Genomic DNA, 26465 nt, shown 5'->3' with positions numbered 1-26465 from the left:
TATCTTTAAAAAATTTTCCATTTCCTAGAACTAAATATCATGCAACAAAAAATCTATAAAGTTTAAAAATAATTCATTGACTTGATAAATTAAATACATTAGTGGGTTTATTATTTTTAATATTTTCCAAAATCTTATCCAATAAAAAATGAGACAAAAAATTAAGATTATTTTCCTAAAATGTCTTAAAGGCTAGTTTGTAACGGATGGTGTGAGTAGGGCGCTAGGGTAAACCCCACTAACGCCGTTAATCCCTAGGAGAGACTAAAGCCACTGCATTGTCCTCGTAGCTATATATAAAGCACCGCCTTTCTTCTCATTTCTTCTCAATAGCTGTCTCACTTTCTCTTGCTTTCCCTCTCTCTCGCTTCTTTCTAGAAGAATCCTCCCTAGGTTTTCACTTATCTTCATAACTGGTCTCTCTTCGTATAATTTCTTCCTCTTTCTCGATATTTCGTAACCCTAACTCTCTTCATCTTAGCAGGTCCCGTTTGGCTTAGGGTTTGAAGTTCGGAGTCGAGTCGAACCCGATCACTCCTCTCATTTGTTATCAGGTTTGAGATCTGTGTTTCGAGCTGGTTATGGGATTGGTTTTGTTGCGATCCGTTTGTGGATGAGAAAATGGAGGATATTTTTTTTTATAAAATATGTGGTTATTTAAAATTGGATTTTATGGGCTGTTCGGGGAAACCGCCAGTCTACGTAGCCTAAAAAACTTCGCTGTTTGGTTGCTGAGAATATCGTGGAAAAGATTTTTTTTTTTTAGGTTTTTAAATCAGATTTTTTATGGCTGTGTGCAAAAACTGCCACTCCCGAGTGTATAAACGATGTTAGAGTGGTGAATTTTCTTTTCTTTTCTTTTATTCTATCCGTTTTCTCTCCCTTCAAACGTTGGCTAGGATTTACTGTATGTTTCGCTGTCTCTTTTCTTTTTTAATGTTTATTTTTTTCGCTCTCTCAGCCGTCAAACGGTGGTTAGGGCTTCTGTATAGTTCTTTGTTGCTTATCTCGGTCATTTCCTTAGTATATCTGAATGTCATTGGTTGTGGTTGTACATTTTGTAATCTTACTGATGATTTATTTATCTTTTTGTGGATCCATTTGAATTACGGTTTTCCTCTCTTTAGTTAATCGTTGTATTTCGTGCCTCTCTCTTGTTTATCAAGGACTCTTGATATTGCCAGTTGAGTATCGTTTATAGATGGTCACTGAGCAAGCTTTTTTGAGTGCATTTACTTATTTTCTTGATTGCTCATTTTCATAATTTTCATTGATTTCTGTTGTTTATTTAGATTTTAATTTTTGTTTACAACTGTGAACTGAATCATGTGAAGTATGACCTTGATGGGAGAAGCATTGACATTTAGTTGTAGTTTTAGTTGATTTTTTTTTCTTTTTTGGATAGATAAAAAGGAAGATATATTAAAAAGGAGTTGGAGTTGTAGTTGTAGATGACATTACTTAAATTAGTATTCATTTTTTTTTTGTTTTCTCTTGAATTTCTATTCCGTGCTTTACTTGGAATTAAACATCTGTCTTTGCATGGGTTTTAGTTTTATGACCCTGGTTGGTGACATATGCTTATGAATTTATGTACTGTAGTTTTTTTTTGGTTTATATCAGGGTAGATAGTTTTTTCAACTTATATCAAGGTAGGCAATATCCTTAAATATTTTTTATAATTATGCCTGTTTGGATTGGCTTCATTATGGTTCTTTACATATTTCTTCCTTTATTATCATATGAGCAGTTGTGTTGGTCAAGGAAATCACTTGGGAAACCTGAACTTTGATTATGGTTTATCAACTTGTCAATGCAAGATGGATTGTAAAACACCATCTCCTTCTCCCTCAATCATCAGGGCAATGAGTTCTGCTGGTATATCATGATAATACAATTATGCTTGGCTATTATAAATCTAGGTCAAGCTGGTATAGATTTAGGTGGCAAATAGTTTAAACAAGAAAATTGTTAGCATAGATATGGCTCAACCTGTTTAAATTTGTTTGCAATTATGCGTCTGCTTTTAGGCAATGAATTAAGGCTGTCAAAACCTTGTAAGGAAGAATTTTTTTTTTTCCTTTTTGTGAGCCAAAACTGACAAATACTTGTATTTTTAGATCCATTCCATTGATGTACGAAGGGAGTTGGCGCCAAATTTTGGGTCAATATGGGGTTTGATAACGAGTGCATACTAAACATTCAATCTCTCGCTGGAGAATACTTCTGTCCAGTATGTCGATTGCTTGTCTATCCAAATGAAGCATTACAGTCACAGTGCACTCATTTATACTGCAAACCTTGTTTGGCGTACGTTGTGAGCACCACCCGGGCCTGTCCTTACGATGGCTATTTGGTGACAGAGGCGGATTCTAAGGTTATTCCCAGCCCTATCATGCCCTCTTCTAGATCATTATTAAGTTTTTCTGTGTATGCATGTGCCTATGTAACTGTGTATTGAGTATTTGTAATCTACCATGTCATGTTCTCTTCTAGATGATTTTTAAGTTTGTGTGTGTATATCCGATTGTGTGTGTGTTTTTAGTATTATACATGATTATCAATAAACCTGTTCTATAACCTTTTCCTTGCAGCCACTAATAGAATCAAATAAAGCGCTAGCGGAAACCATAGGCAAAATAGCGGTTCATTGTCTCTATCACAGGAGTGGATGCCAATGGCAGGGTCCTCTATCTGAATGCATTTCTCATTGTTCTGGGTGTGCCTTTGGCAATTCGCCAGTTGTGTGCAACAGGTGTGGAGTTCAAATTGTGCATCGTCAAGTGCAAGAACATGCTCAAAACTGCCCTGTGAGTCCAGGGCTACTTTTTTTTGTTTAAATGGTATGTTAACAAGGTTTCTTGGCTGGTTGATTCTTAGCCTTATTGTTCAATAACAGGGTGTGCAGGATGCTGCAGCACAAGGGGCAGCTGCTGCTGCTGATCAGAGCCAGACTGCTGCACAGGCTGGAGCTCTAGCTTCTCAGACACAACCTGCTCAAATTACACCTGCTTCTGCGCCTGTGCAGGATCTAAATCAGCAGGTCAATTCTACTGCTCAGGCTGCTGCACCGACTCCTGAACAGTGGTATCAACAACAACAACAACAATATCAGCAATACTACCAGCAGTATCCTGGATATGACCCTTATCAGCAGCATTATCAGCAGTATTACCCTTATCAGCAACAGGCTGTTCAGTATCAGCATCCTCATATGCAGCCTCATCCTGCACAATTATCTGGGCAGCCCCAACCCCAACCCCAACCCCAGGCCCAACTACAGCCACTTGTTCAGCCACAACCCCAAACCCAACCCCAGCTTCAGCCACAGCCACAGCCCCAAACCCAACCCCAACTTCAGCCCCAGCCCCAACAACAGCCCCAGATGCAGCCGCAGCAACAGCCCCAGCCACAACTCCAATCCCAGCCCCCGGCGCAGGCTCAGCTCCAACCGCAACCTCAACCTCTACTTCAGGCACAGACACAGGCACAAACACAGACACAACCACAACCCCATTCACTTGTTCAGGCGCCAGTGGCTGTTCAACATCAAAACCAAGTAGCTAACCAACAGGCACAAAATCACCCTGTAGCGCAGCAACATTCTCAAATTCAATCACAGACTCATCCACCACACCATGGACACCAACATCCTCAGACTCTGCAGTATCCCCAAGCTCAATCACATCCACAGCCCCATTCTGTCCAGCCTCGTCCACAACAACATCTGCAATTGCCACAATATCAGCAGCCTCATCCTCCAATGCAACATCCGCAGTCCCAAATTCAGCGCCAGCCCAACTCTCAGCTTCTTCCCCAGCATCATCACCTGCCCCAGCCCCAGACCCAGCCTCTTTCACAAACCCAGCAGCCCACACTTCAACCCCACCCCCAGCCTCATCCCCATCCCCATGCCCTTTCCCAACATCACCCTTCTCAACCCAACCAGACTCCAAATCCTAATCCTCAGTCTCAGACACAGCCTCCATCAGCCCATGCAGTAACGGGCCATCACTCCTTTCCACAACCCCGGCCCCAGCAGCAAATGCCTTTGGGGGGCATGCAGCAGCAGCCTATGCATATGCATCCTCAGGCTCAATTCCCCCAGCAATCTCCTCAGATGCGCCCTTCCCAGGCTCATGCTCAAAGTCAGCAGCAGTCGGCTTTGTTGCCTTTACCAGGTCAAGCCCAAAATGTCCTCCCTCCACAGCAGCTACCGGTCCATCCTCATCAGCAAGCAGGTCATCCAGTCCACCAGCGTGCTGCCATGCAGCCAATTCAGCAGTCATTGCCTCACCAGTTTGTCCAGCAGCCACCATTAGGCACTGGTCAGAATCAATTACATCAGCAAGGGTCTTTCATGCAACCACCAACACCAACAATGCAGTCTCAGTTGCGCCCCCAGGCCCCACCTCAATCATGGCAGCAACATTCTCATGCCTATCCACAGCCCCAACAGAAGGTTGCAATGTTGCATGGCATGCAACCTCAGCTGCCTCAGAATGTTGGAAGGCCTGGGATGCCAAATCAAGGGGTACAACCACAGCCATTTCCACAATCTCAAGCTGGACTTTCTGGTGCCGTTCAGCTTAGGCCGATGCATCTTGGGCCTAACCAGCCATCTGCAAATCAGACACTGGGCCAACACTTGGAACAGTCTGCTCATCCACAACCTGGGTTGAATGTAAAACAAACTACGTTTGAGAAGCCAGATGATGATTTGTCCAAGAAAGGTGTAGGTGGGCAAGAAGGTGAATCATTCTCTGAGAAAACCGCTAGAGAGGATGCGAATGGTGTGGCTGCAACATCTGGTATAGAATCTAATACAGTTGAAATAAAATCTGAGACAGATATGAAATCCATGGATGAGAAACAGAAAACTACTGGTGAAGATGAGGATACAATCAGTAGGATTAATAATTCTGCCAAGGAGATTCCGGAGTCTATGCGAGCATTAGGTTCAGATCCTATGCAACAAGCATCGGAAGATGGAGAGCCTGTTATCAAGCAGATGGTGAAGGAAGAGGTTATCAAGAGTACAGTAGAGCGTTCACCTGGTGGCAAATCAATTGGTATTGTAGTTGAGGACCAGAAAGATGAACTCAGTGTCCCTCCTAAACAAGTGGAGCAAGTGGAGCATTCTTTGCTGCAAGACAAGGAAATTCAGAATGGCCTCCTGATGAAAAACCCCCCTATACAACAAGTGGAGATTCTTGATGAAATGGGTGGAAAGTTGCAGAAGGATTCAGGGGATGCCAGTGGGGTCATGCAGCTTTTCACTGCCACCAATAGGGGCACAGAAGCTGTTCCTCCAGCTCCAATTCCTGATAGCTCTGCTCAAAATGCTACACCTAGAGGTTCTGTTTCAGTGAGTGAGAGAAAAATGTTAAATCAACCTGGTAATCAGGAAAGGAATTTGCTTCAAGCCCCAACTATGCCTCAAGGTCCCAGTAATGATGAATACAGAGGCTTTCCTCCACCTAGTCAGGTGCAAGGCAGGGGCTTTGTGCCCCTTCCTCATCCAGTGCCAATTTTGGATGGGGGAAGGCATCAGCCACCACCAATGCAATATGGTCCCACTGTCCAGCAAAGGCCTGCAGCGCCTTCTAGCGGACAAGCAATGCCGCCTCCTGGTCTTGTACATAATGCACCAGTGCCAGGTCAACCTTCCACCCAATTGCAGCCTCAGGCCCTGGGACTCTTACCACATCCAGCACAACAGTCACGTGGTTCTTTTCATCATGAAATCCCTCCAGGTGGTATCCTAGGTCCAGGTTCTGCAGCATCCTTTGGTAGGGGACTGAGTCATTTTGCTCCTCCTCAAAGAAGCTTTGAACCGCCATCTGTTGTTTCTCAAGGGCATTATAATCAAGGTCATGGTCTCCCTTCCCATGCTGGGCCCTCAAGAATCTCTCAAGGTGAACTTATTGGAAGACCTCCACTGGGCCCACTGCCAGCTGGTTCATTCGATTCACATGGTGGAATGATGGTAAGAGCACCTCCGCATGGTCCTGATGGTCAGCAGCGGCCTGTTAATCCAGTGGAATCTGAAATATTTTCAAATCCAAGGCCCAACTACTTTGATGGCAGACAATCTGATTCACATATTCCTGGGTCTTCAGAACGGGGTCCATTTGGGCAGCCCTCTGGTGTCCAATCGAATATGATGAGAATGAATGGTGGGCTGGGCATTGAATCTTCCTTACCAGTTGGATTGCAGGATGAAAGGTTCAAATCTCTACCTGAACCTGGTCGACGAAGTTCCGATCATGGAAAGTTTGCAGAAGATCTCAAGCAATTCTCTAGGTCTTCTCATTTGGATTCTGATCTTGTTCCAAAATTTGGGAATTACTTTTCATCTTCAAGGCCACTTGACAGGGGTTCTCAAGGATTTGTTATGGATGCTGCCCAGGGGCTTCTTGACAAGGCACCTCTTGGATTCAATTATGATTCTGGCTTTAAATCCAGTGCTGGCACTGGCACTTCAAGGTTCTTTCCTCCTCCTCATCCAGGTGGTGATGGAGAGAGATCCCGAGCAGTTGGTTTTCATGAAGATAATGTTGGAAGATCAGATATGGCTCGTACTCATCCAAATTTTCTTGGATCTGTTCCTGAATATGGTCGGCATCATATGGATGGTTTAAATCCACGAAGCCCAACCAGAGAGTTCTCTGGCATTCCCCATCGTGGATTTGGTGGCCTTTCTGGTGTTCCTGGCAGACAGTCAGACCTAGATGATATAGATGGCCGTGAATCACGTCGATTTGGCGAAGGATCCAAAACCTTCAACCTACCCTCTGATGAAAGTAGGTTTCCAGTTTTGCCCAGCCACTTGCGTAGAGGTGAGCTTGAAGGTCCTGGGGAATTGGTGATGGCTGATCCTATAGCATCTAGACCAGCTCCCCACCATTTGAGGGGTGGTGATTTAATTGGTCAAGATATTCTTCCTAGCCATTTGCAGAGGGGTGAACATTTTGGTTCTCGGAATATCCCTGGTCAGTTGCGGTTTGGAGAGCCAGTTTTTGATGCCTTTCTTGGTCATCCACGGATGGGGGAACTGTCTGGGCCTGGAAACTTCCCTTCGCGCCTATCAGCTGGTGAATCATTTGGAGGAAGCAACAAGTCAGGCCATCCACGAATTGGTGAGCCTGGATTTAGGAGTACCTATTCTCTCCATGGATATCCAAATGATCATGGATTCAGGCCTCCTGTAAGAATAATACTCTTTTGTCTGTCTTTCCATTACTTTTCCGTTTCTGACCTTGTTCTCATTTTAAACCATTCCAAATTAGCAATTTCTATTTAAATGTGCAGTGAATATTGTGCCTAGTATGCAAAGTGAATGAATATAGAATCATATTTTTGGAGCTGTGTGTGTACTTATTTATTGAGCATTTGCTTTGGATTTACATATTTTTTCAGGGTGACATGGAGTCTTTTGATAACTCAAGAAAGAGGAAGCCACTAAGTATGGCATGGTGCCGCATTTGTAACATTGACTGTGAAACAGTGGATGGTTTGGATATGCATTCACAGACAAGGGAGCACCAACAGATGGCTATGGATATTGTCTTAAGCATCAAGCAGCAGAATGCAAAAAAACAGAAATTGTAAGTTATTTTAGTCCATATTGTTAATTGCTGCGCTTCTTATTTCATACTTTCTGGATTTGATATATACACACACACACACACATGCATATATATATTTTTTTTCATGTCATGAAGTTCTGTTTCTTTGTTCTTTGTTTGATTCATCTTGGCAGGACTTCCAAGGATCACTCAACCCCTGAAGATTCAAGCAAATCAAAGAAGGGTGTCTTGAGGGGCGGAGGAATAAGCATTAAGCCATAGTAGTGCTGGAAACTGGACTGAAATGGGTTCACTGCTGACCTGTGATTGGATTTGGTTCTATGGTACTTATGGTTTTAGCAATATAGGTGATTCACATTCCATGCCTTCTTTCTTTTCTCGGGATGGTTTATGGTAGTTCTGTCATTTCTGGTTCCTGCAAGGAGTTTTTTTTGGATCTGGAGTTTCATGGCAGTTAAGTTTGTTTTATGGTTTTGATATCTTATTTTGAACTGGGATAGTTCTATGTCAGGAATTGTTTTCTAGTAGGAAGTGGTAGTATGCTGTCACTTTAATCTGCAAATTTTGGACCTTTTATGTGAAATTGTGGCCTTGCTGTCATTGAGATGACACTTTGAAATATATATTTTTCATCCTTTTTTTTTTTTTTTTACCCTAAGCATACCCAAATTAAACTCAGCATGGTATAGGGTGACTAGGATGTATTGAGACTTATATCTTGTCCAGTTTTTGATTCCTTACTCCTTTCTAATGCATTATCTGGATGCTGATTGACTGAAACTTGTATTGAGAGAGGACAGAGAACATGTTTCTCGTGTAAGAACTGAAGCTTTACACAGAAGGCAAAAAGGCCTTGAAAGAGGAAACAGATAAGGGAAGAATTAAAAAAAAGGAATAGAGACTGAATCTTTTTACCTGTAGTCTTCTTATTTCATTCTTTTACATTGGTGAGGTATTTGGGCATTTGGGTGATGGGTTTTTGTTGTAGATGAGTATCTTTACTTGCTGAATCCTCTGTCTTCTTAAACCCCAACCTTCCAACCAAAAGATAAAATAAGAAAGATTTTGTATTCATTGAGATCAGCTATCTTGTTTTCCTGAGCAAGCTTACAATGTTTCTTTCAGAAAATACTTGTCATTCTTGGTTCAACCCTCTTTGGCATACTGCTATATTTCCAATAATAACCACCCTAATTGGCCTACCCTCTTCTTTTCTGCTTTAGCATAGGGCAAATAAAATGAGGAGCACCTCTTGAAGACTCTGTCAAGAGAAAAGGAAACAGTTGGTTTCAGTGCATGAGGATTAGTTAGAGACACAAATCATGATTTAAGTTCCTTTCAGAACTTACTGAAGCCAGTGTCAAATTTGGAAGTACCTTCTTGAAATGCTTTGTGTATGATAATAAAAAATGGAACTACCTAAAATTCTGATTAAGAAAAAAGCTGGAACCACATGAGACTGACAGTTATAGTGAAACCTTTTGTTATATACTGAAATTGAACAGTAGCAGGAGTAGAAATGGCAGCAAATTTGGATACATGTAACATAATGGTTGAAATATGCATGCAATCAAGAGGAGAATTTCATGATGTTTTGAGTTCTCTTCTTTTGCCATGAATCCGCAGTTCCATTATTGAACATTTCTCTATCCCATGGAGTCATTGTGCTTGTGCAGAACCAAGGTTTTTGTGTGTTATAGTGATCTTTCATTTATAAAGTAAATGGTTTAACAGATTAACATCAGTTTTTCTCATGAACTTGTTTAATTTTTACAGTGAATGAATGGAAAAAATTTCTACCAATTGACCTGAGTTATTATATAATTGTCATCCTGGCATTGTTATTATTATTTATTACCATAATGTCATCTTTGTGCTCTTATCTAATATTTTTTTTAATGGTGATTTACATTTTGATTAAGAATTTTAATGAAAAATTTCTGCAATAATTCATCCATCTATTCATACTTGTTTCTTAGCTTTGAACAAATGCCTTTACTTTTCTGTTGGATGCATATTGATGTCACTGCTTATTTTGATGATTACATGATAAAGATTGTAGTAGGTAAGGAGGATATATGTGATACTACTCTAGAATTGACTAAATGCAGCTCAGTCCTATTACAGATATGCTGATGATGAAATGTGGGATTCCACATTGAAATTGGTCAAACCTGTAGAGCTTTATTTGTGTTTTATCTTGTTGTAGACTGAGAAGCAAGATTCTCTTAACCCTTGTTTCTTTTGGGTGCAGGGGTTGGGAGGGGATTGTTTCTTTTGGGTGCAGGGGGTGGAGGGGAGGGGAGGGGAGGGAGGGTGTTTGGTTTCTTTGTGGTTGCTGTGGACTGTATAGGCAGGGAAATGTCAATAATGAATTTGCTGGATTAGCTACCAAGCGTAGACTGTTTTTGTAAATGCTTTTTGTGTTGCAAATATCAGATTTAGGTCTAAAGAACACATGTACTTTGCCTGTGGAGTTCGGCTGTATAGGCAGGGTGATATCGGTTATGGATTGTCTGAGGCAGGGTGATATTGACTATGGATTGTCTGAATTAGCTAGTAAGTTTGAGTCATTCATGTGTAAGTGCTATGCTAGAAGTTTAAGAATTTGTCCCGGAAGACGGATACTTTGCCTGTGTGTCGAATATAACTAGTCAGGACGCAGCATGCTACTCCTTGCTCTAATCTAAATATGTAAGCTCATGTTTCAAGCATTTGTTCCCTTCTATTCTTTGCAATCTTTTCTGGGGCCAAGGCTGCTTGTTTTTTGGTTTAGGTATTCTTTTGATTAGTTATTCTCTTGTTGGTTATTGGAAAGAAGGGGGAGGAAAGGTTGGGTGGACTGGGTAAGTGTAAGGAATGTGTGGCCTCTCAAAAGTGGGTTAATGTAATAGCAAAATTGTTACGAAGACAATGGGGATTTTATAGGTATTGGAAAGTGTTTTTGGTTACCTTATCAGTTATAGGGAATGATGGGTTAAGGGCAGGTTAGGATTGGGGTTGTGTGGGGTGTGATTAGTCAAAAAGAGGAGGAATATGCGGCCTTAGAGTGTGTGTAAATGAGATACTAGAAAATGGTCTAAAGATATAAGACCCATTGAGAGGTACATAGCCAGCGATATGGTAGCCTTAAAGAGTACAAGGAACCATTGACAATTGTAAAATCATACGCAAACATGTTTACGAAAAATCCTTGTTCAACTTTTTTCTCTGAAGTTACAGAAACATTCTACAGTGTAATTATTATTATGATTATTATTATTTTCATGTTGCTGTTATGGGATCCATGGGAAACTTAGATAGGTTCCCTTCACAAAAGTTTACGTTGTTAAATCATTTTCCCAAGCATCAGGATTGGTTTATTCCCAGCTAAGTTGGATTGTGATCCCACAATTTTGAAACTTCATTAACTTGCTATTTGAGGGATAGTCTAAGAGTTCTAGATAAATCATTTGGCCAAAAAATCTAACTGGACCTGGTCCAATTGATGGTTTTTGAGACCTGGAACTGTAAGATTTATATTATTATTATCATTTTTTAAAAAAGGGTTGTTGAATACTTCAAGAGAAGATTAGGGCTTAAAATTTTTTATGGTGTCATATGCTAGCTTTAATGGAATGTGATGCATAATTGTTCCATATCAAACTAAATAAAGGAACCTAAGATGGGTTTCCCATCATGAATGTTTACATTTTCCTCTGTATCGATTCTGAACAAAATTGGATTGTGATCCTATAATTTTTAAATTTGATATGCTATGCCAAAAATTTTGTGGAATAGGTTAAGTGTTTTTGAGGAATCAATTAGCCAAAACATCCAATTGAACCTGGTTCAATTGATAGGTTTGAGATTTAGAAGTTCCTGTAAGATTCTTCTTGTTTTAAAAAATGTTGTTGAACAAATTAAGTGTTTTAAGAAAACAAGTATGGAATTTCAGGGTTCAGCAAGCTTTTTTGGAATGTGATATGCAATGTTCCAAATAGCTAAACAGGTTTTTAATTCTAGAAAATTTATTGATGATGCTTATGCTTCAAACATGGCCTATGCTTTTAGGCAAAGGAATGAACTTTAGTTACCAGTGAATAAGCTGTGCCAGATTGCATACTTTAAAGTCTGATATAACTGGAATATGACAAGGGTTTGGGTATGGGATATTTGCCAAATAGTGCCTATTCAGTTCTATGCCTAACAGGTGTATCCAACAAAAATAGAGAATAAGAGAAGAAAAGAACTATTTATTCTACATTACCTTGGACTCATGTTGAACATTTAGGTATATAGACTTCAATTCTGCCTAGAGTAAGACGGTTTAACTGTTCCTGTGTTTAAGATATAGGGATTAAACTGATGTGACACTTAAACGCAAATCAACACCAAACACATCTATCCAGGTCCATTTGGCATAGGGAATAAACACATCAATTTGTTCATTGTTGTTAACATTTAGGTATATAGACTTCAATTTTGCCTAGAGTAAGACGGTTTAACTGTTCCTGTGTTTAAGATCTGGGGGTTAAACTGATGTGACACTTGAACGCAAATCAACACCTAACACATGTCCAGGTCCATTTGACATGGGGAATAAACACATCAATTTGTTCATTGTTGTTTTGGAGTGCCAAATTTTACAACGCTTACAGGCTTTTTAATATGTATCTGTTTATAGGTCGCACGATAGATAAGAGTTAGGTGTCCTTTTGTACTTTAACCAATCCCTTGCTGTCTCTTCCGTATGTGATTGTTGTGAATTCACTCAAGAGAAAAGGCGGCCTTCTGATTGTTCATCATTTTTGTACAAATGTATGGCTTTCTGGTAGTAGATCAATCACAAGATAGTTGAAAATTTGACCCATTTTTGGGAAACCGTTGACATCCTTTCCAGTTTAAATCTGGGTTTATCCCTTAAAACAATTAGAAGTTTAGAAGTAATTATTAAATATTGTTGGCGAGATATTGAGATGCACCTGGATAGTAGTTGGCAAAATTCGATAAAGAAAATGGAGAATGTTCATTTGATTTGGAGTAAATAGGAAACATTTGATGTAAAATTTTATGATTTTGATGATAGTTTGTCAGGATGTTACCCGAGGGTAAATGAAATAATACTTAAACTAAAATTTTAAGATAAATGAGAACCTTTTTAATCACGGTCTTATTTCTAAATCCATGGATCTTAATTTTCATGTCTTGATGACAGTATTTGTATTTATGTATGTATATAATTTTTTGGGAAATTGTCATATTTGTAAAATTAATTAAAACAGTCTTGTATTTAATTATATTTGTTTCAAAATTTATTTTATCTAATCTTATGGATATACGAAAGAAAAAAAAAAAACCTGCATAAAACATGAAATTAAGGTTTAAAATTAATATTCTTTAGTTTGCAACTTATAATAATTTTCTGCTTTATTTATGTTAACTATTGGAAATTTATATAAGCTCAAGCTACTACAAATAGTTATTGAATTATTTTATTTGGCCTACTCTTCCTCTTCTTGTATTTTTACGACATTATTTTTTTCTTTGGACACTGAATACTTTAAACCAAAATGAGAAGGTAATCCTAAAAATTGTAAAAATTTGTGAAGATTAAGTTTAAATAAAAATAAAAATAAATAGGAATGGCTAGATCTAACAGTTACGCACGTAATTTTAAAACACACCAAAGAACTGCGTTTTTTATTTTCCCAAACCATTTTCCTAGAAGTCAGTGTGCTATGCAAATTGCTTTGCATTTTTATAACACAAACGAAAATTGATATAGGAAAACCAATGATTTAGGGAAAATGGGATTGCGGCAAACTTTTAGGTTGCGGGTTACTGAATGTCCTTTCACCACGAACCAAAAAGAACACATGTGCATGCATACACTTACAAGTCAAAAACATGAAAAAAAAAGGGAGAAAAGAGATGCCGAAGACTGTAAACTCGAATTTCAATAAATTCTTGTTCAATGTAATATTAAATTGAATGGAAAGGTTTCTCTTCAGTAGTTTGATTAGTACATTTAATTTTTGCGTACTATTTCCTTAATAATTTGAGGCCTTACACATAATCCTATCAGAGTTTACTTAATTTTCAAGGTCAATCTATGAAGTTGATTTTTCTTTTCTGGTGAATTTCTTTTCTATAATAGATCTTTTCAATTCAACCCCCGTCTTTTTCGGAGAAGCAGACGACATAAGCGCTGAAAGTTCAGCAGAGAGGTTTACTCAGGTCATATATTTTTTTTGGATGTGGTAAGATTATGTTCAATGCACAGATTTTCTTTGCATCAAAATTTGGTTTTTAGTTGTGATTTCCTTGAACTAATGACTTGTTGGGGTCAGTTATACTCTTTTGCCTTGTCAACCAACTGAATCTTTTAGAGTTCAATATCTCAATATGAAATCTAGATTTTGTAGGGTAACATATTGATATTAGGAAAGTCTTGAGGTTTCATGTTCGGTATTGGATATTGTTGAACACCATATGTTGATTTTTAGGTTTCTAATTATTTTGTATGACAATTTAATATTTTTGTCTGGTTAATTTCATTAACTGTGACAAATTGAGTCCTGATTATTATGCTGTTGTGCTACAAATGGGCGAAGGACTATTCTTTATTTGTTCTTGTAATATAGCCCTAGGATTGAACAAATACTCATCCCTATTCCCTGAGAAGTTAACAAACACACATTCCTGTTGTCTAAGCTTATTTAATTTAGAAAGTTTGGTAAATTCAGGACAGTTGATGGGTACTTAATGTCTAAAATTTAATCTAAATGGTTAAAAATCATATTTCTTGGAATCTTTCAGTTATATCACTTGGATATCCCTTGTCTTTTTTATGTACTTGTAAGTATGTGATGAAGACTGGCTTACAGTGGAAATTCATTGAGGAGTTTTAGAGGTGTGAGGATACATGTTTAATCAAGCAGAGTTTTGAGCCTTTGCAAATTTGGAATTCGATATTTGAAACTAGCTTATCATGTGCAAGCAACTAATTTGAGGGTGTTGTGATGTGCAATATTTCATAGTAAATGGCATACCATGTACTGCATCCATTATAGGTAATATTGGATAGGATTGATCAAAATTGTGGGGGTAGGCTATTGTATTATCATATAAGTGACGTGAGCAGAATTTTTCAGTGCTTGCCAACAATTAAGATATGAGTTCAATTTTGTCCAGCCCAATTACTAACTTTATATAAGTAGAAATTCATATTCTTACAACCTAGGTTTTATGTGAATATCCTTTGAAAACTACTCATTCTTAATTGTCTTGGAACTACAGGAATATGTACGTTTAAATAGCTTTATTCCTCAGGTGATTCTGTGCCGTGTTGTTTTGATTTTTTCATGTTTATTATACCTTGGGTGATTTTCTGCCATTTCATTCTGATTTTTAGATGTTTATTTACTCTAAAAACAAAAGAGAGCATAGTTTTTCAAGTAGTCTATTGTTAGAAAGTAGTGGAGAAAATGGTTCTGGGTCTGTTTTTGTGTTGGGCAAATTACAGGCATTATGAAGAATAAAGATGTGAAACCCAGCAGAAGCTAGCTTATTTTGCTCCAATTAATGAATCTGAGGTTCTAAGCAAGCCCACATGGTAATTGTTTTAAGGTAGGCACTATATCCTCTACTTCCACTATTAAGGGATGCAGTGATACATAAGCTTTAGGTGAAATATTGAATACAACTGGACAAAACAAGGGAGGAGGTGTGGTGGGGGCCAGCACAATCCCCCTTTTGAAACATAATTGAGAAGAATAATTTTTATGTCTTGTGATTCGTCCATCCTAAAATAAGCATGTTGAGTTTATAATGCTATATGATTGATTGAATTAAGGTTTAGGAATAAAATATTTAGCACAGGTTTATGTATAGTACATGGGGTTGTTCCATGTTCTCAGTTTTGATATTATAGAGTTGACCTGAAATTGACTGGTTGTTGAAGTAATGTGTCAGGTTTGAGAGTTTTTCTCAATGTGCTGGTTTGACCAAATTAATTAGAATATTTTATTCAAGGGTTGTCTGGGTTGGTGCTTCTGGACCAGTTGTCCTTAGGTCAAATGGCTGGTTGAACTGGACATGAACTTGTTCTAGATTTGACCCTGAACTGTTGGTTGGAATATTAATGGGTCAGGTTACGCATTTTGCTGATTGTGCTTTGTATTGATCAAACATTTTATTTTTCATGGTTTTGATCAACATGAATTATCTCTTTCATTAATAATTGGATTTCACTTAGGCTTACAAACTTATCCTGAATTCTACCCTATTATATTGTCCTTGTAATAAACTTTGCTGGGTTCATGCTGCACCATTAAGATTATCGATCTATATGTGGCTTTAGACTTGTCTAAGCCTCTTTTATTGCTTGTTCTCTTAGCAGCAATTATTTCAATGGCACAAGTTTGGGGCAAGGGCCTTTTTATGGAACAAGACCTGGACATGAAGGGCTCATGGCATTATTATGATGACGACGATGATCATTATTATTCTAAAATAAACTTCCTCGCCCAAAGCCCTAAGAACAAAAAAAATTTCAAGAATGAGCTTTTGAGTGTATGATCCGTTGCTCCATGGTTTCAGAGACACTACGTGTCCAGTCCTTTCAAATAGTGTGAAATAAACACAATGGGACAGTCCTTGCCTTCCTATGGTTTTTCCTGACCACTGTCCCATGTCAACTTTGAAGTGTCTCTTACCAAAAAGGGCGACACCCGCCCAGACGCAAAAGGAAGAAAATATCAAATGCAACAATATCTGAAGAAGAACATTGATTCTTCACCGCCCTTGGAAATGTGACATTTATTCATCCAAGGTCCATCCTCTCCTTCTTAACTGAACCAAAGTTAAATTCTCCCTGAGACAGATTGGGAGAGAATACTTTGACTAGGATTTTTTCCATCCTTGTAATTCCATCCAAAACAATCTCTCTTCCTCATTTCACCGATTTCTCTTGCAGTTTGAAAAGAAACGCCATAACACTTTCTAGTTCCCATTCATGAAATTGTCTTAAGAAACAGGATCTTCAATGCCCTTTCTTACCTTACTTATCCACACATCTACAACCTAAGCATCCATTGAAGTAGCTGTGATAAACAGAAAAGGAAAGAAGATGCCCAAGGTTGAATCATCACATCAAATATTCTTTTAATATTTCACTCTCCTTTCATCTCCCATAGTTAGGCATGTTCCACATTTAAAATATGAGCAGAAAAGAAGAATATGTTCTTTTCCATCCTTTCCATAAATTCCTTTGTTAGTTTTCAAAATTTTTCCTCAAACCTTAAATCATTTGTCCAACCTTGTTCATCACGATTTTGAGACCCCTTAATTATTTATGCCATTATCATTAGAGAAATGTTTGATTGAGGTGCTACTTTGTTTATCATCAAAAGATTTTACATTAATTGAGTACCCAGTTGTAGCATTTGCATGACTACAAGTCTTAAGTTGTAGTTGTTTGGCAGACCGTTAACTTGGCCATCTAGGACTTCATACTTTCCCTTCACCAGGTTTGTATTTCTCCTGTTGCAATCTTTGAAATTTGCTATGTGGTACATTGAAGCTGAAGCTAATGTTACTTTTTGTTGACCTTCACCTGTAGTTATATGATATATGTTATATTAAATATTGTGTCGACCTTCATCTTGTTTTTTGCTTTCACAATCATGATGGCTTGTTCCTGTTTATAATTTTGTTCACTTCATGTACGACTGAATGGGAAAAGGGTCATGAACTTCATATTCAATGCTAATGAATTGGTTCATCTCCTTTTTGGGTAAGAATAGGTGAATTATCAATTACTACATGCAAAGTTCACATTGTCAATCCCACTGTATTTTATAGTGGTGTTAGAAATTTGACATGTTTTTATCTTTATAAAAGTCATTTTGGTGGATGAAAAAATAATTCATGTAAATTCAAATGATTGGGATTATTAAGCTTTTGTGGAGTATATGAATTATTTTGCCATCAATAACGTCTTGATTATACCCATGGATTGAAAAATCGGATTTTATCGGCGATATTTTGTTGATATATCGAATATTGGGTGGCCTCGAAACGAAATTCAATATCGATTATTGAATGGGAGGAATATTGGCAAAATTGGCGAAATATCGATTTAGAACGAATAAATTGGCGAAAAAATCGAACGTGAAGCGATGCGCGGAGTAGCGAAGGAAGCCTGTCAAAATATCGGAGATATATAGGATATATCGGCGAATATATAGGATATATCGGCGAATATATAGGATATATCGACGAATATTAGGATATATCGGATATGTCGGTGAATATATCGGATATGTCAGCGAATATATCGGATATGTCAGCGAATATATCGACGATATATTGGGGAATTATTGGAGATTTTTTTGAAAGCTTTTTTATTTTATTTTAAGATTTATTCTTTTTTTATTTTTTATTTTAAATTTATATTATCATTTTATTTTTAACTACTTTTTATATTTATCTTATTTATACATGGCATGTTCGTACTTACAATCAATACTATTGAAACTCCATGTCCTAGTATGAATATTATCTTCAATAAGATGGGTTCCCTTCATCTAACAATATGATGGAACCGCATCGATCTTCATTTTGGTATTAAAGATTGTTGCAACGTCATATGTATTATGTTTATGTGTAAATTGTTTTCATTTAATAAAATCAAATATTTCTTAACTCAATTCTAACTTTCTAAGTATACAATTCCAAAATTCATATTTTCTATTCTTAAAAAGTATCGTAAACCGTTTATTGATATTTTTTTCTTTGACCATATTTATGTCAATTACACAAATAAAATAACTTTAACATGTATATTATTGCTTATTTTATCATTCTTTGGATTTTTCTAAGCATACCCATCAATTTTGGATAATTTTTGTCTCGTTGATATTTGTGTAAAAATATCCATCGATATTTCTCCAATATATCCCTAAAATCCAAATATCGATATATCCGTGTTTATCGATATTTCAATCCATGATTATACCTTTTTCTCTAAAGGCCCAGTAGTTGGTCACGATTGTCAGTCTACATGGTAAAGTAATGGTAATGATGTACTGGATGACCATCAAGTCATGCCGTCTACTAATTGTTATGTTCATTAATATTGCTAAATTTTACCTCTCAAACGGCTATCTGTCCTTTTCATTGCAAGCTGTTTGGAAAATACAATTGTGAGTAATTTCTCGAGAATCCTATAGACCCTGCTTGGTAATTGTTTTCTATTCTTTAGAACAAAGAAAAGAAAATATGTTAAACACAACTAGAAAACAAAAAACAAATTTCTGATCTTAAAAATAGAAAATATGTTGTTTTTAGATGACATCTTTGAGGGCCTGATTGACAATTGTTTTGAGAGTGGTTTTCTATTTTCTACAAAAAAAAATAGGAAAATCAGTTTGGTAACAAAGAAACTATTTTATGTTTTTTGTTCTTAAAAACATAAAACAGGATGTTTTTAGAAAACATTTTTTAGTTGTTTTTACTTGTTTTTTGAGGGGGTGATAAAAAAATAATTATACAAACATGTAGAATAATTAAAAATAAAACATTAGATATAATTTTAAAAAAAAATATTTAAAAATATTAAAAGCAAGTTAAAAACATTTTAGATTTCCAAATAGTCTTTTATTTTATAAAACACTATGTTCTTCAAAACTGTTCCTAAAAATAGTTTCCAAATAAGACCTTAATTTTCAGTTGTTTTCTAAGAATTGTTTTAAAAAATCATTATGAAAATATGGAGAATGATTAAAAATAAGATATTATATAATTTTTTTAAAAATATATTTAGAAACATAGAAAATAGGTTAAAAACATTTCACATTCCAAAACAAACTTTCATTTTACAAAACATCATATGTTTGTTTTCGAAAACTGGTCTCAAAAATTGTTTTCCAAAATTGTTCTAAAAAACACTTCGCAAATGGAGCCATAGTTATTTTTCTCTTGATGGTAGCATAATTTAGTAGAAGCGATTCGCAAATCTTACAAAAATGTTGATACTTCTTATCCTTTGTTGAAATATTGTAATCTTTCACTGTGAAATCAACTTGCTAAATATCAAATTATTATCCTTTGTTCACATTATACATCAATAATTTGATCTAAGTCATATCATTTGGTACTAGATCTTACTATGAACGGTATGAGTTTATTGTAGTTCAAAAACTTTTTATTTTGTTGTACTGCATTTGCAAACATCAAAGTTGTTATTACTCGTTAGTGTATCTCCTTTCTGTGATGGTCAGCGGAACATAATCCAACTTGTCATTTCTAAGTTATGCCACCATCATAAAACTACACCGCTGTAGTTTGCTGTTCCTGCTACATTTTTTTTCTTGTGTAAATATGGTAAACTGCACTTGGCTCCTCACTGGTGCATGGAACTCTCTTCTTATTTATGTTGCTGAGGTTGATTGGATGGTATAGGGAAGTTTTTATTTGCTTCTTAGAGAGATTTTTTTTAATTTGATCTTTTGTTTTGGAGAAGTAAACTATAAATGAATATTTAATGAGGACATATCACCAATCAATCTTTGCCACAATTTGTCCACGACATTGTGGGAGCCGGGTGATGTTCCTCGTTCATTGTTTAGTATATAAACTGTTTCAATATCAAACATGTAGATTCTGTTCATACTGTTGATAATCACAGAAACACTGTCAAATATCTAGATTTAGTTCATCCTTGGGATAGTCGGAGGATTTGATGCTGTTGAATTTGGTTTATTTTTTATTATGAGAAGTTTGTAATTTTCTCATGGCTATATTAATACCTAGAGAGGCTTTAGATTATGATCTTTTGTTTTCCCCTTGTAAATATGAAGCATGTTCTGATGCTATGATGTGGAAAATAGCCCAGTGAGTTGTGAGAACGGACTAATGCCCTAGAAGTTCATTTTTATTTAGAGTATGTTTGATAGTGATTTTGAGAAGTGTTTTTAGCATTTCTAATACTTGAAAAATAAAAATTTTCAAGTGTTAGAAAGACCAAAAACACTCTTATTTTCATCTTAGATGAATCTTTGATCAAAGGTTTTAGAAGTTAAATCTTTTCTTCAAGTTTTGGATTCTTGGCAATGAGAGTTTTGGCTTATTTTTTATGTGAAAGTTTGTAATTTTCACATGGCTATAGATGCTGATCTTTTGTTTTCCCCAATTCTTGTTGTAAATATGAAGCATGTTCTGATGTGATGACGTGGAAAATATTTAGAATAGCCCAGTGAGTTGTGAGGACTAATGCCCAAGGAATTCATTTTTTATTTTTTATTTTTCTTATATAGATGTTTGATCAAAGGATTTCATAAGTTAATCACTTCTTCCAAGTTTTGGATTCTTAGGAATGAGGAGAGTATCAATACAAGATGTCCTCTTGCTTCTAATGTCACATTTGCCACCAGTGTTCACAGCTGCTTTTATTACCTCACTAGACATGCCTAGTGCTGAAATTGCGGCCTCTCAGTGTTGTCTCCGTGTATCATACTGTTATTACTCTTGATATTGTCATTGCTATTCTCTCTTTTCTGCCTCCATTAATACCAGCACCACTTCACCCTCTCCTTCTACTGGAATCCTGCTTGCAGAATAAAATCCCTTCAACCGCTGTTATTACCAGCCCTAAACCCCCTCCTCCACCTCTCTCCCCCTCCCCCTCCCCCTCCCTATGTGTATATGAAAAAACGTTTGACTAAATCCAGTTTTCAGGAAGAGCTAACCGAGTGTATCTTGAAGATCCAACCTTTAGTTTTTACTTCACTCACCTCACAAAAAACTTGGTAGTTGGGGTTGTTTCCATACGTCGGGAGTTATTCGTGGTAGGACTTGATACGATGTCATCGATAGGATATAAGATGTCATGCACGGTCAAGTATATCAGGTTTAAAGGATATTTTGTCGTATTTGGTTTGGTTTATTAAATTTCCTTATGAGACGAGCTTACGAGACTTTCTTGTTGTAGATCGTTTGCAACGTCATCTAATCTATTAAAAAAATTATTTGGTTGTGATTTGAAATTAAACATGATAAGTGGCTTTTTTTAATGAGAATGTCGGTTGTTCATTCATAGACTAGAAGATTATAAGGTTGGAAAAGTGCTTGTGGACTTCGAAGATGTGGGGTTCAAAGGAGAAATATTGCCCATTAACTACCCAAGCCTTTTCGTAAGAATGGCTCTTAGGGGGAAAGCTATTCTAAATTATTCTTTGTTAATAGATAGTTTCTATACTAATTATAAGATCATCTTTCAATAGTTAAATGTTTGCTTTGTTTGGTTTAGAGAGAAAAGTATACAAAAAAGGATTACTTTTTTTTTTTTTTAATGTTTCCAAGGATGAGTAAAATAATGTTAAAGATATTCAAAAATAATTTCCCCCTCATTTTTTGTTATACAAAATTGAAAATTCTGGAGCAAAACGTATTTCTTAATAATTTAATTTTTTTTCATGCTTTCACAAATAATCGACTAAAAATAATTTTTATAAATTTTTATTATTCTATTTCTTTAATTTTTTAATGTCTCATTTACTTACCCTCAATTATTGAGAACCTCGTTTAGCTGAACTGTCAATATAGCCTAAAGTGGATCGGAGAATAAAGGTCCAAAGTGAAATGAAAAGTTCATGGTGAAGAATACGAAATTATATAGATTGGAAAATTATTTTTTATTTGTTTTTCATATATATATTTTAAGAGATTGTGAATATGTGGCATGTAGAGGATTGAATTCATGGTGAAGATATCTTCTAGTTTACACTCAGCTAACCTGTGTCTCATCCGTAGAAGGAAATTAGGAATGCTCACTGTTTTCCATATTTAATGCTGACAAATGTTCAAGTGTTCCTGTGTCTTATGTGCATGGTGTAGGATACGCTCAATGATGCCTTTTTCCTGGGATTCTGCTATCGCGGAAAATTCACCATGCTGCCCCTTGTGACTTCTTGTTTCTACTTTTTTACTGTAAGCCTTTGATTGGAAGGGATATATATGTATTTTGTTGCTTTTTCTTATTTATATGGATTAATTTAAAAATTATTTGTGTTGTAATACCTTAACCTCCCAATTGGCCATAGGTTTCCATTGTACGACAGGTCTGGTAGGTTTCTTCCTTTGGACTCATTCCTGAAATTTAAACCTGTTTGTTAATTTTGGTTTTGTGTAAATCGGGATTATGCTTTGTGCTTTAAATTTAAGGGCCTGTTTGGGAACTTCAACTACTTCACTTTGAAGTGGAAGATTAGTAAATGTTTGATTTATTAGACGAATGAACCTTGGTGTCCGAATCAGTTCCCTCTGAATAAATTCTGGACCCGCTTTTGAGGTTCAAATGGGTATTGATATTCTTTTATTTGAGGGCGGTGGTCACTTCTAGAAGTTTCAGGGCAAGATATAACGAAGAAAAAAAGAGGTTTGAACAGAAAGGGGAAATGCTATTAATTTTTTTTTCATTTTTATTTATTAGGATATGGATGAAAACTTTAAAGTGGGGGTATTTTTGTCATTTTATTTCTAAAATTTGAATATGGGGGGAAACTAAAAGAATTTAAATTTGGTGCTCGAAAAGGATGGCATTTCAAAAACATTGGTGAAAAAAATTTAAATATTTAATTCCTTTATAATAGGTGTTAATAATAATTTCTCTTCTTTTTTTAATATTTTCTTAATCTTTTTTTTTCTTTTTTTTTTTTCAGTTTTTGCTTATATTATATTGACATAATTTATTTCCTCCCTTCTTTACAAAATGTTTTGAATCAAATTTTATATTAAAAAAAATCTCATGATTTCTAATTATATTAATATTAAAAAAATATATTATCTAAAAATAAAAACACTATTTTTTATTTTCAAGAACAGAAAATTAAACACTGGAACTTGTTTTTTCAGAATATAATTTTTTTATAGAAAAAAAGTTGCCCAAAAGAGTCATTTAAAGCAATTATTTAAATATTTATGAGATTTTTTTTAATATAATAAATTTCTAAATATAATTAGAAGAAATATTTTGTTATGAAAAAAATCATATATTTTTTTATTTTAATGGTTATCCAATCATTTTTTTAAGTAAGTAATATTTTTAATTAATTTTATTATAACGAATTTCTTTATTAGTTTGATTTTACGTATGAGAGATTAATATTTGTATTGGTTAAAATAGTAAAATAAATTATTTTATTTTTATTTTTGTTAAAATATTAGATAAGGAAAATATTTTTTTTTCATTCCAATTTCCTTTTAGACCAAAGAAATAAAAGAAATTGAAATCAATTCGGTAAAAAAAAAATTATTTTTCAAAAATAGGGATTTATTAGGAATATATTTAAAGAAATATTTTATTTTATTTTTTTTAAATTAATGAATCAACACAAGGAATGTGCCAACCAAAGCCAACTCAAAAGGTCCCCGTGTTTCCTTGTATATTATTAAATAATAAAACTAGGGGGGAAAAAATAAAGGTGAGTTGCGTCCAGCTGTGATTTGAATTCAAAAAACTTTACCAACCCTAATATTAACCGTTGGTTTTCTAGCCGTTAGCGCCTTGGAGTAGCTGCGGCCTATCTGGCCGGCCATTTTAGAACACCCATTCAAAACTTTGAAAAACAAAAAGAGCCGTTATAGCCCGCTCTTCTATATATAGCCTTCCCTTCCTCCTTAATAAACCCTCCTTATTTCTACATCTCTCTGCATCTCTCTCTATCACAGCAAATTCCTCATCTCTCTAATTTCCCTTCTCCCGAAAGAAAATGCGTGAGATTCTTCACATTCAGGGAGGCCAATGCGGCAACCAGATCGGTGCCAAGTTCTGGGAAGTAGTGTGCGCTGAGCATGGGATTGATCCCACTGGAAAATACCATGGGGACTCCGAGATTCAGCTTGAGAGGATCAATGTCTACTACAATGAGGCTGGTGGTGGAAGATTTGTTCCGCGGGCTGTCCTCATGGACTTGGAGCCCGGGGTCATGGACAGTGTTAGGTCTGGGCAGTATGGTCAGATTTTCCGCCCGGACAATTTTGTTTTTGGTCAGTCCGGTGCCGGAAACAATTGGGCTAAGGGGCATTACACTGAAGGGGCAGAGCTGATCGACTCTGTTCTCGACGTCGTTCGCAAAGAGGCCGAGAATTGTGACTGCTTGCAGGGTATGTATAAATAGATTGGACCCAGATTTTTTTTTCCTCTTGTTTCTTCTTCTTCTTCTTGGATTGTGCCATGTGCTTATGGTTGTTTGATGTGCAGGGTTCCAGGTATGCCACTCTCTGGGAGGGGGTACAGGATCTGGAATGGGGACTCTTCTGATTTCCAAGATTCGTGAAGAATACCCAGATAGAATGATGATGACCTTCTCGGTGTTTCCCTCTCCAAAGGTGTCTGACACAGTTGTGGAGCCTTACAACGCCACTTTGTCTGTCCACCAGCTCGTGGAAAATGCAGATGAGTGCATGGTTCTTGACAACGAGGCTCTCTACGACATCTGCTTCCGAACACTCAAGCTCACCACTCCTAGTTGTAAGCCCCTTTTATCCCATTTCTCCAATTAATTTCGCTTTGCAGTCGCTGTCGTTCTCCCATCTCAAATTAATTTTCTCCTTGTTCTTGCGATGACAGTTGGTGATCTCAACCATCTAATTTCTGCAACAATGTCCGGAGTCACATGTTGCCTAAGGTTCCCAGGGCAGCTCAATTCTGATCTGAGAAAGCTGGCTGTAAACCTCATCCCCTTCCCTCGCCTCCATTTTTTCATGGTGGGTTTTGCTCCACTCACTTCCCGGGGGTCTCAGCAGTACCGGAACCTGACAGTCCCGGAGCTCACCCAGCAGATGTGGGATGCAAAGAACATGATGTGCGCAGCTGACCCGCGCCATGGCCGGTATCTGACAGCTTCAGCAATGTTCCGGGGAAAGATGAGTACCAAAGAAGTGGACGAGCAGATGCTGAATGTGCAGAACAAGAACTCATCCTACTTTGTGGAGTGGATCCCCAATAATGTGAAGTCAACAGTGTGTGACATCCCGCCGACTGGTCTAAAGATGGCGTCGACATTTATAGGGAACTCAACGTCGATACAGGAGATGTTCAGGCGGGTGAGCGAGCAATTCACGGCCATGTTCAGGAGGAAGGCTTTCTTGCATTGGTACACAGGGGAAGGGATGGATGAGATGGAGTTCACAGAGGCCGAGAGCAACATGAATGATCTGGTTTCGGAGTATCAGCAGTACCAAGATGCGACTGCTGATGAGGAGGGAGAGTATGAGGATGAAGAGGAGGAATATGAGCAGATGTAATTGTTGTTGTTGGGATGACCACCATTGCTGTATACCTCAACTTCCAGTTGCTGGTTTTTATAGCTAGGATTCTAAGAATGGTGTCGAATTCAGGGTTATGAGGGACCTTGAAACAAAACAACCATATTTTTTGCTTTTGTAATTTCCCGTTTCTGAAATGAAAAGCCCTTCTATTTAATTTCCATATTTTTCAAATTAGTCTTTGGAAGATTTTGGGTTCAAAAACAGGTTTTGATATCATTTTTTAATTTTGGGAAAGTAAAAAATTCCAATCTTTTTATATAAATTGAATCCAACTAGGAGCGTGATCCCTGCTGCTATAAAAAATATTTTGTTAAAAAATATGACAAAACGTGCATTATAATTATTTTGTTTTAATTTTTAAAATTTCAAATTATAGTGAAACTCACATATGCGGAAATTAATTGACATTTTTTTTTCATTTTCATTTTTATTTTTACTTAACATTGAAATTAGAAACAAGTTAAACAACACACACCCCCTCAATTAAATGGGTAACAAAAACAAGGTCCCTTTTGAGCATGACATTTTGGATATATGCGGAAATTAATTGACATTTTT

General features: G+C 36.6%; 2 protein-coding genes across 5 annotated transcripts; both read left to right on the top strand.

Moving 5' to 3' along the window:
- Nucleotides 1-291: 291 nt before the first annotated feature.
- LOC100250222 (chromatin modification-related protein eaf-1) lies at nt 292-22751 on the top strand. Of its 4 annotated transcripts, none has more exons than XR_009465843.1 (9): nt 292-393; nt 485-554; nt 2121-2377; nt 2595-2810; nt 2900-7210; nt 7423-7610; nt 7766-7939; nt 13732-13834; nt 22473-22751. XR_009465843.1 is itself a non-coding variant. In XM_002279940.5 (7 exons), exons 3-7 carry the CDS (start codon nt 2171-2173, stop codon nt 7851-7853), a joined length of 5010 nt encoding a protein of 1669 aa, XP_002279976.3. In that variant the 5' UTR covers nt 292-393; nt 485-554; nt 2121-2170; the 3' UTR covers nt 7854-8239. The 4 variants fall into 4 exon arrangements, 1 of the variants encoding a protein (XP_002279976.3); XR_009465842.1 differs by having other exon boundaries at nt 15976-22751; XR_785941.3 differs by lacking the exon at nt 22473-22751 and having other exon boundaries at nt 13732-14131.
- A 112-nt stretch (nt 22752-22863) lies between these two features.
- Nucleotides 22864-26065, top strand: LOC100260443 (tubulin beta-2 chain). Its single transcript, XM_002281253.5, has 3 exons — nt 22864-24740; nt 24838-25107; nt 25207-26065. The coding sequence occupies exons 1-3, from the start codon at nt 24347-24349 to the stop codon at nt 25881-25883; spliced, it is 1341 nt and encodes a 446-aa protein (XP_002281289.1). The 5' UTR covers nt 22864-24346; the 3' UTR covers nt 25884-26065.
- Nucleotides 26066-26465: the final 400 nt, after the last annotated feature.

The sequence above is a fragment of the Vitis vinifera genome, chromosome 6 (genome assembly GCF_030704535.1).
Source record: "Vitis vinifera cultivar Pinot Noir 40024 chromosome 6, ASM3070453v1".
NCBI lineage: Eukaryota > Viridiplantae > Streptophyta > Magnoliopsida > Vitales > Vitaceae > Vitis > Vitis vinifera.
This window is presented reverse-complemented; position numbering and strand designations above follow the sequence as displayed.

Bases quoted from the DNA above. Each gene is read 5' to 3' on its own strand.
- LOC100260443 (XM_002281253.5), top strand. From the start codon at position 24,347: ATGCGTGAGATTCTTCACATTCAGGGAGGCCAATGCGGCAACCAGATC. The intron at 24,741-24,837 runs GTATGTATAAAT...TTTGATGTGCAG, and splicing joins GAATTGTGACTGCTTGCAGG to GGTTCCAGGTATGCCACTCT. The intron at 25,108-25,206 runs GTAAGCCCCTTT...TTGCGATGACAG, and splicing joins CAAGCTCACCACTCCTAGTT to TTGGTGATCTCAACCATCTA.
- LOC100250222 (XM_002279940.5), top strand. From the start codon at position 2,171: ATGGGGTTTGATAACGAGTGCATACTAAACATTCAATCTCTCGCTGGA. The intron at 7,211-7,422 runs GTAAGAATAATA...ATATTTTTTCAG, and splicing joins ATCATGGATTCAGGCCTCCT to GGTGACATGGAGTCTTTTGA. The intron at 7,611-7,765 runs GTAAGTTATTTT...TCATCTTGGCAG, and splicing joins AATGCAAAAAAACAGAAATT to GACTTCCAAGGATCACTCAA.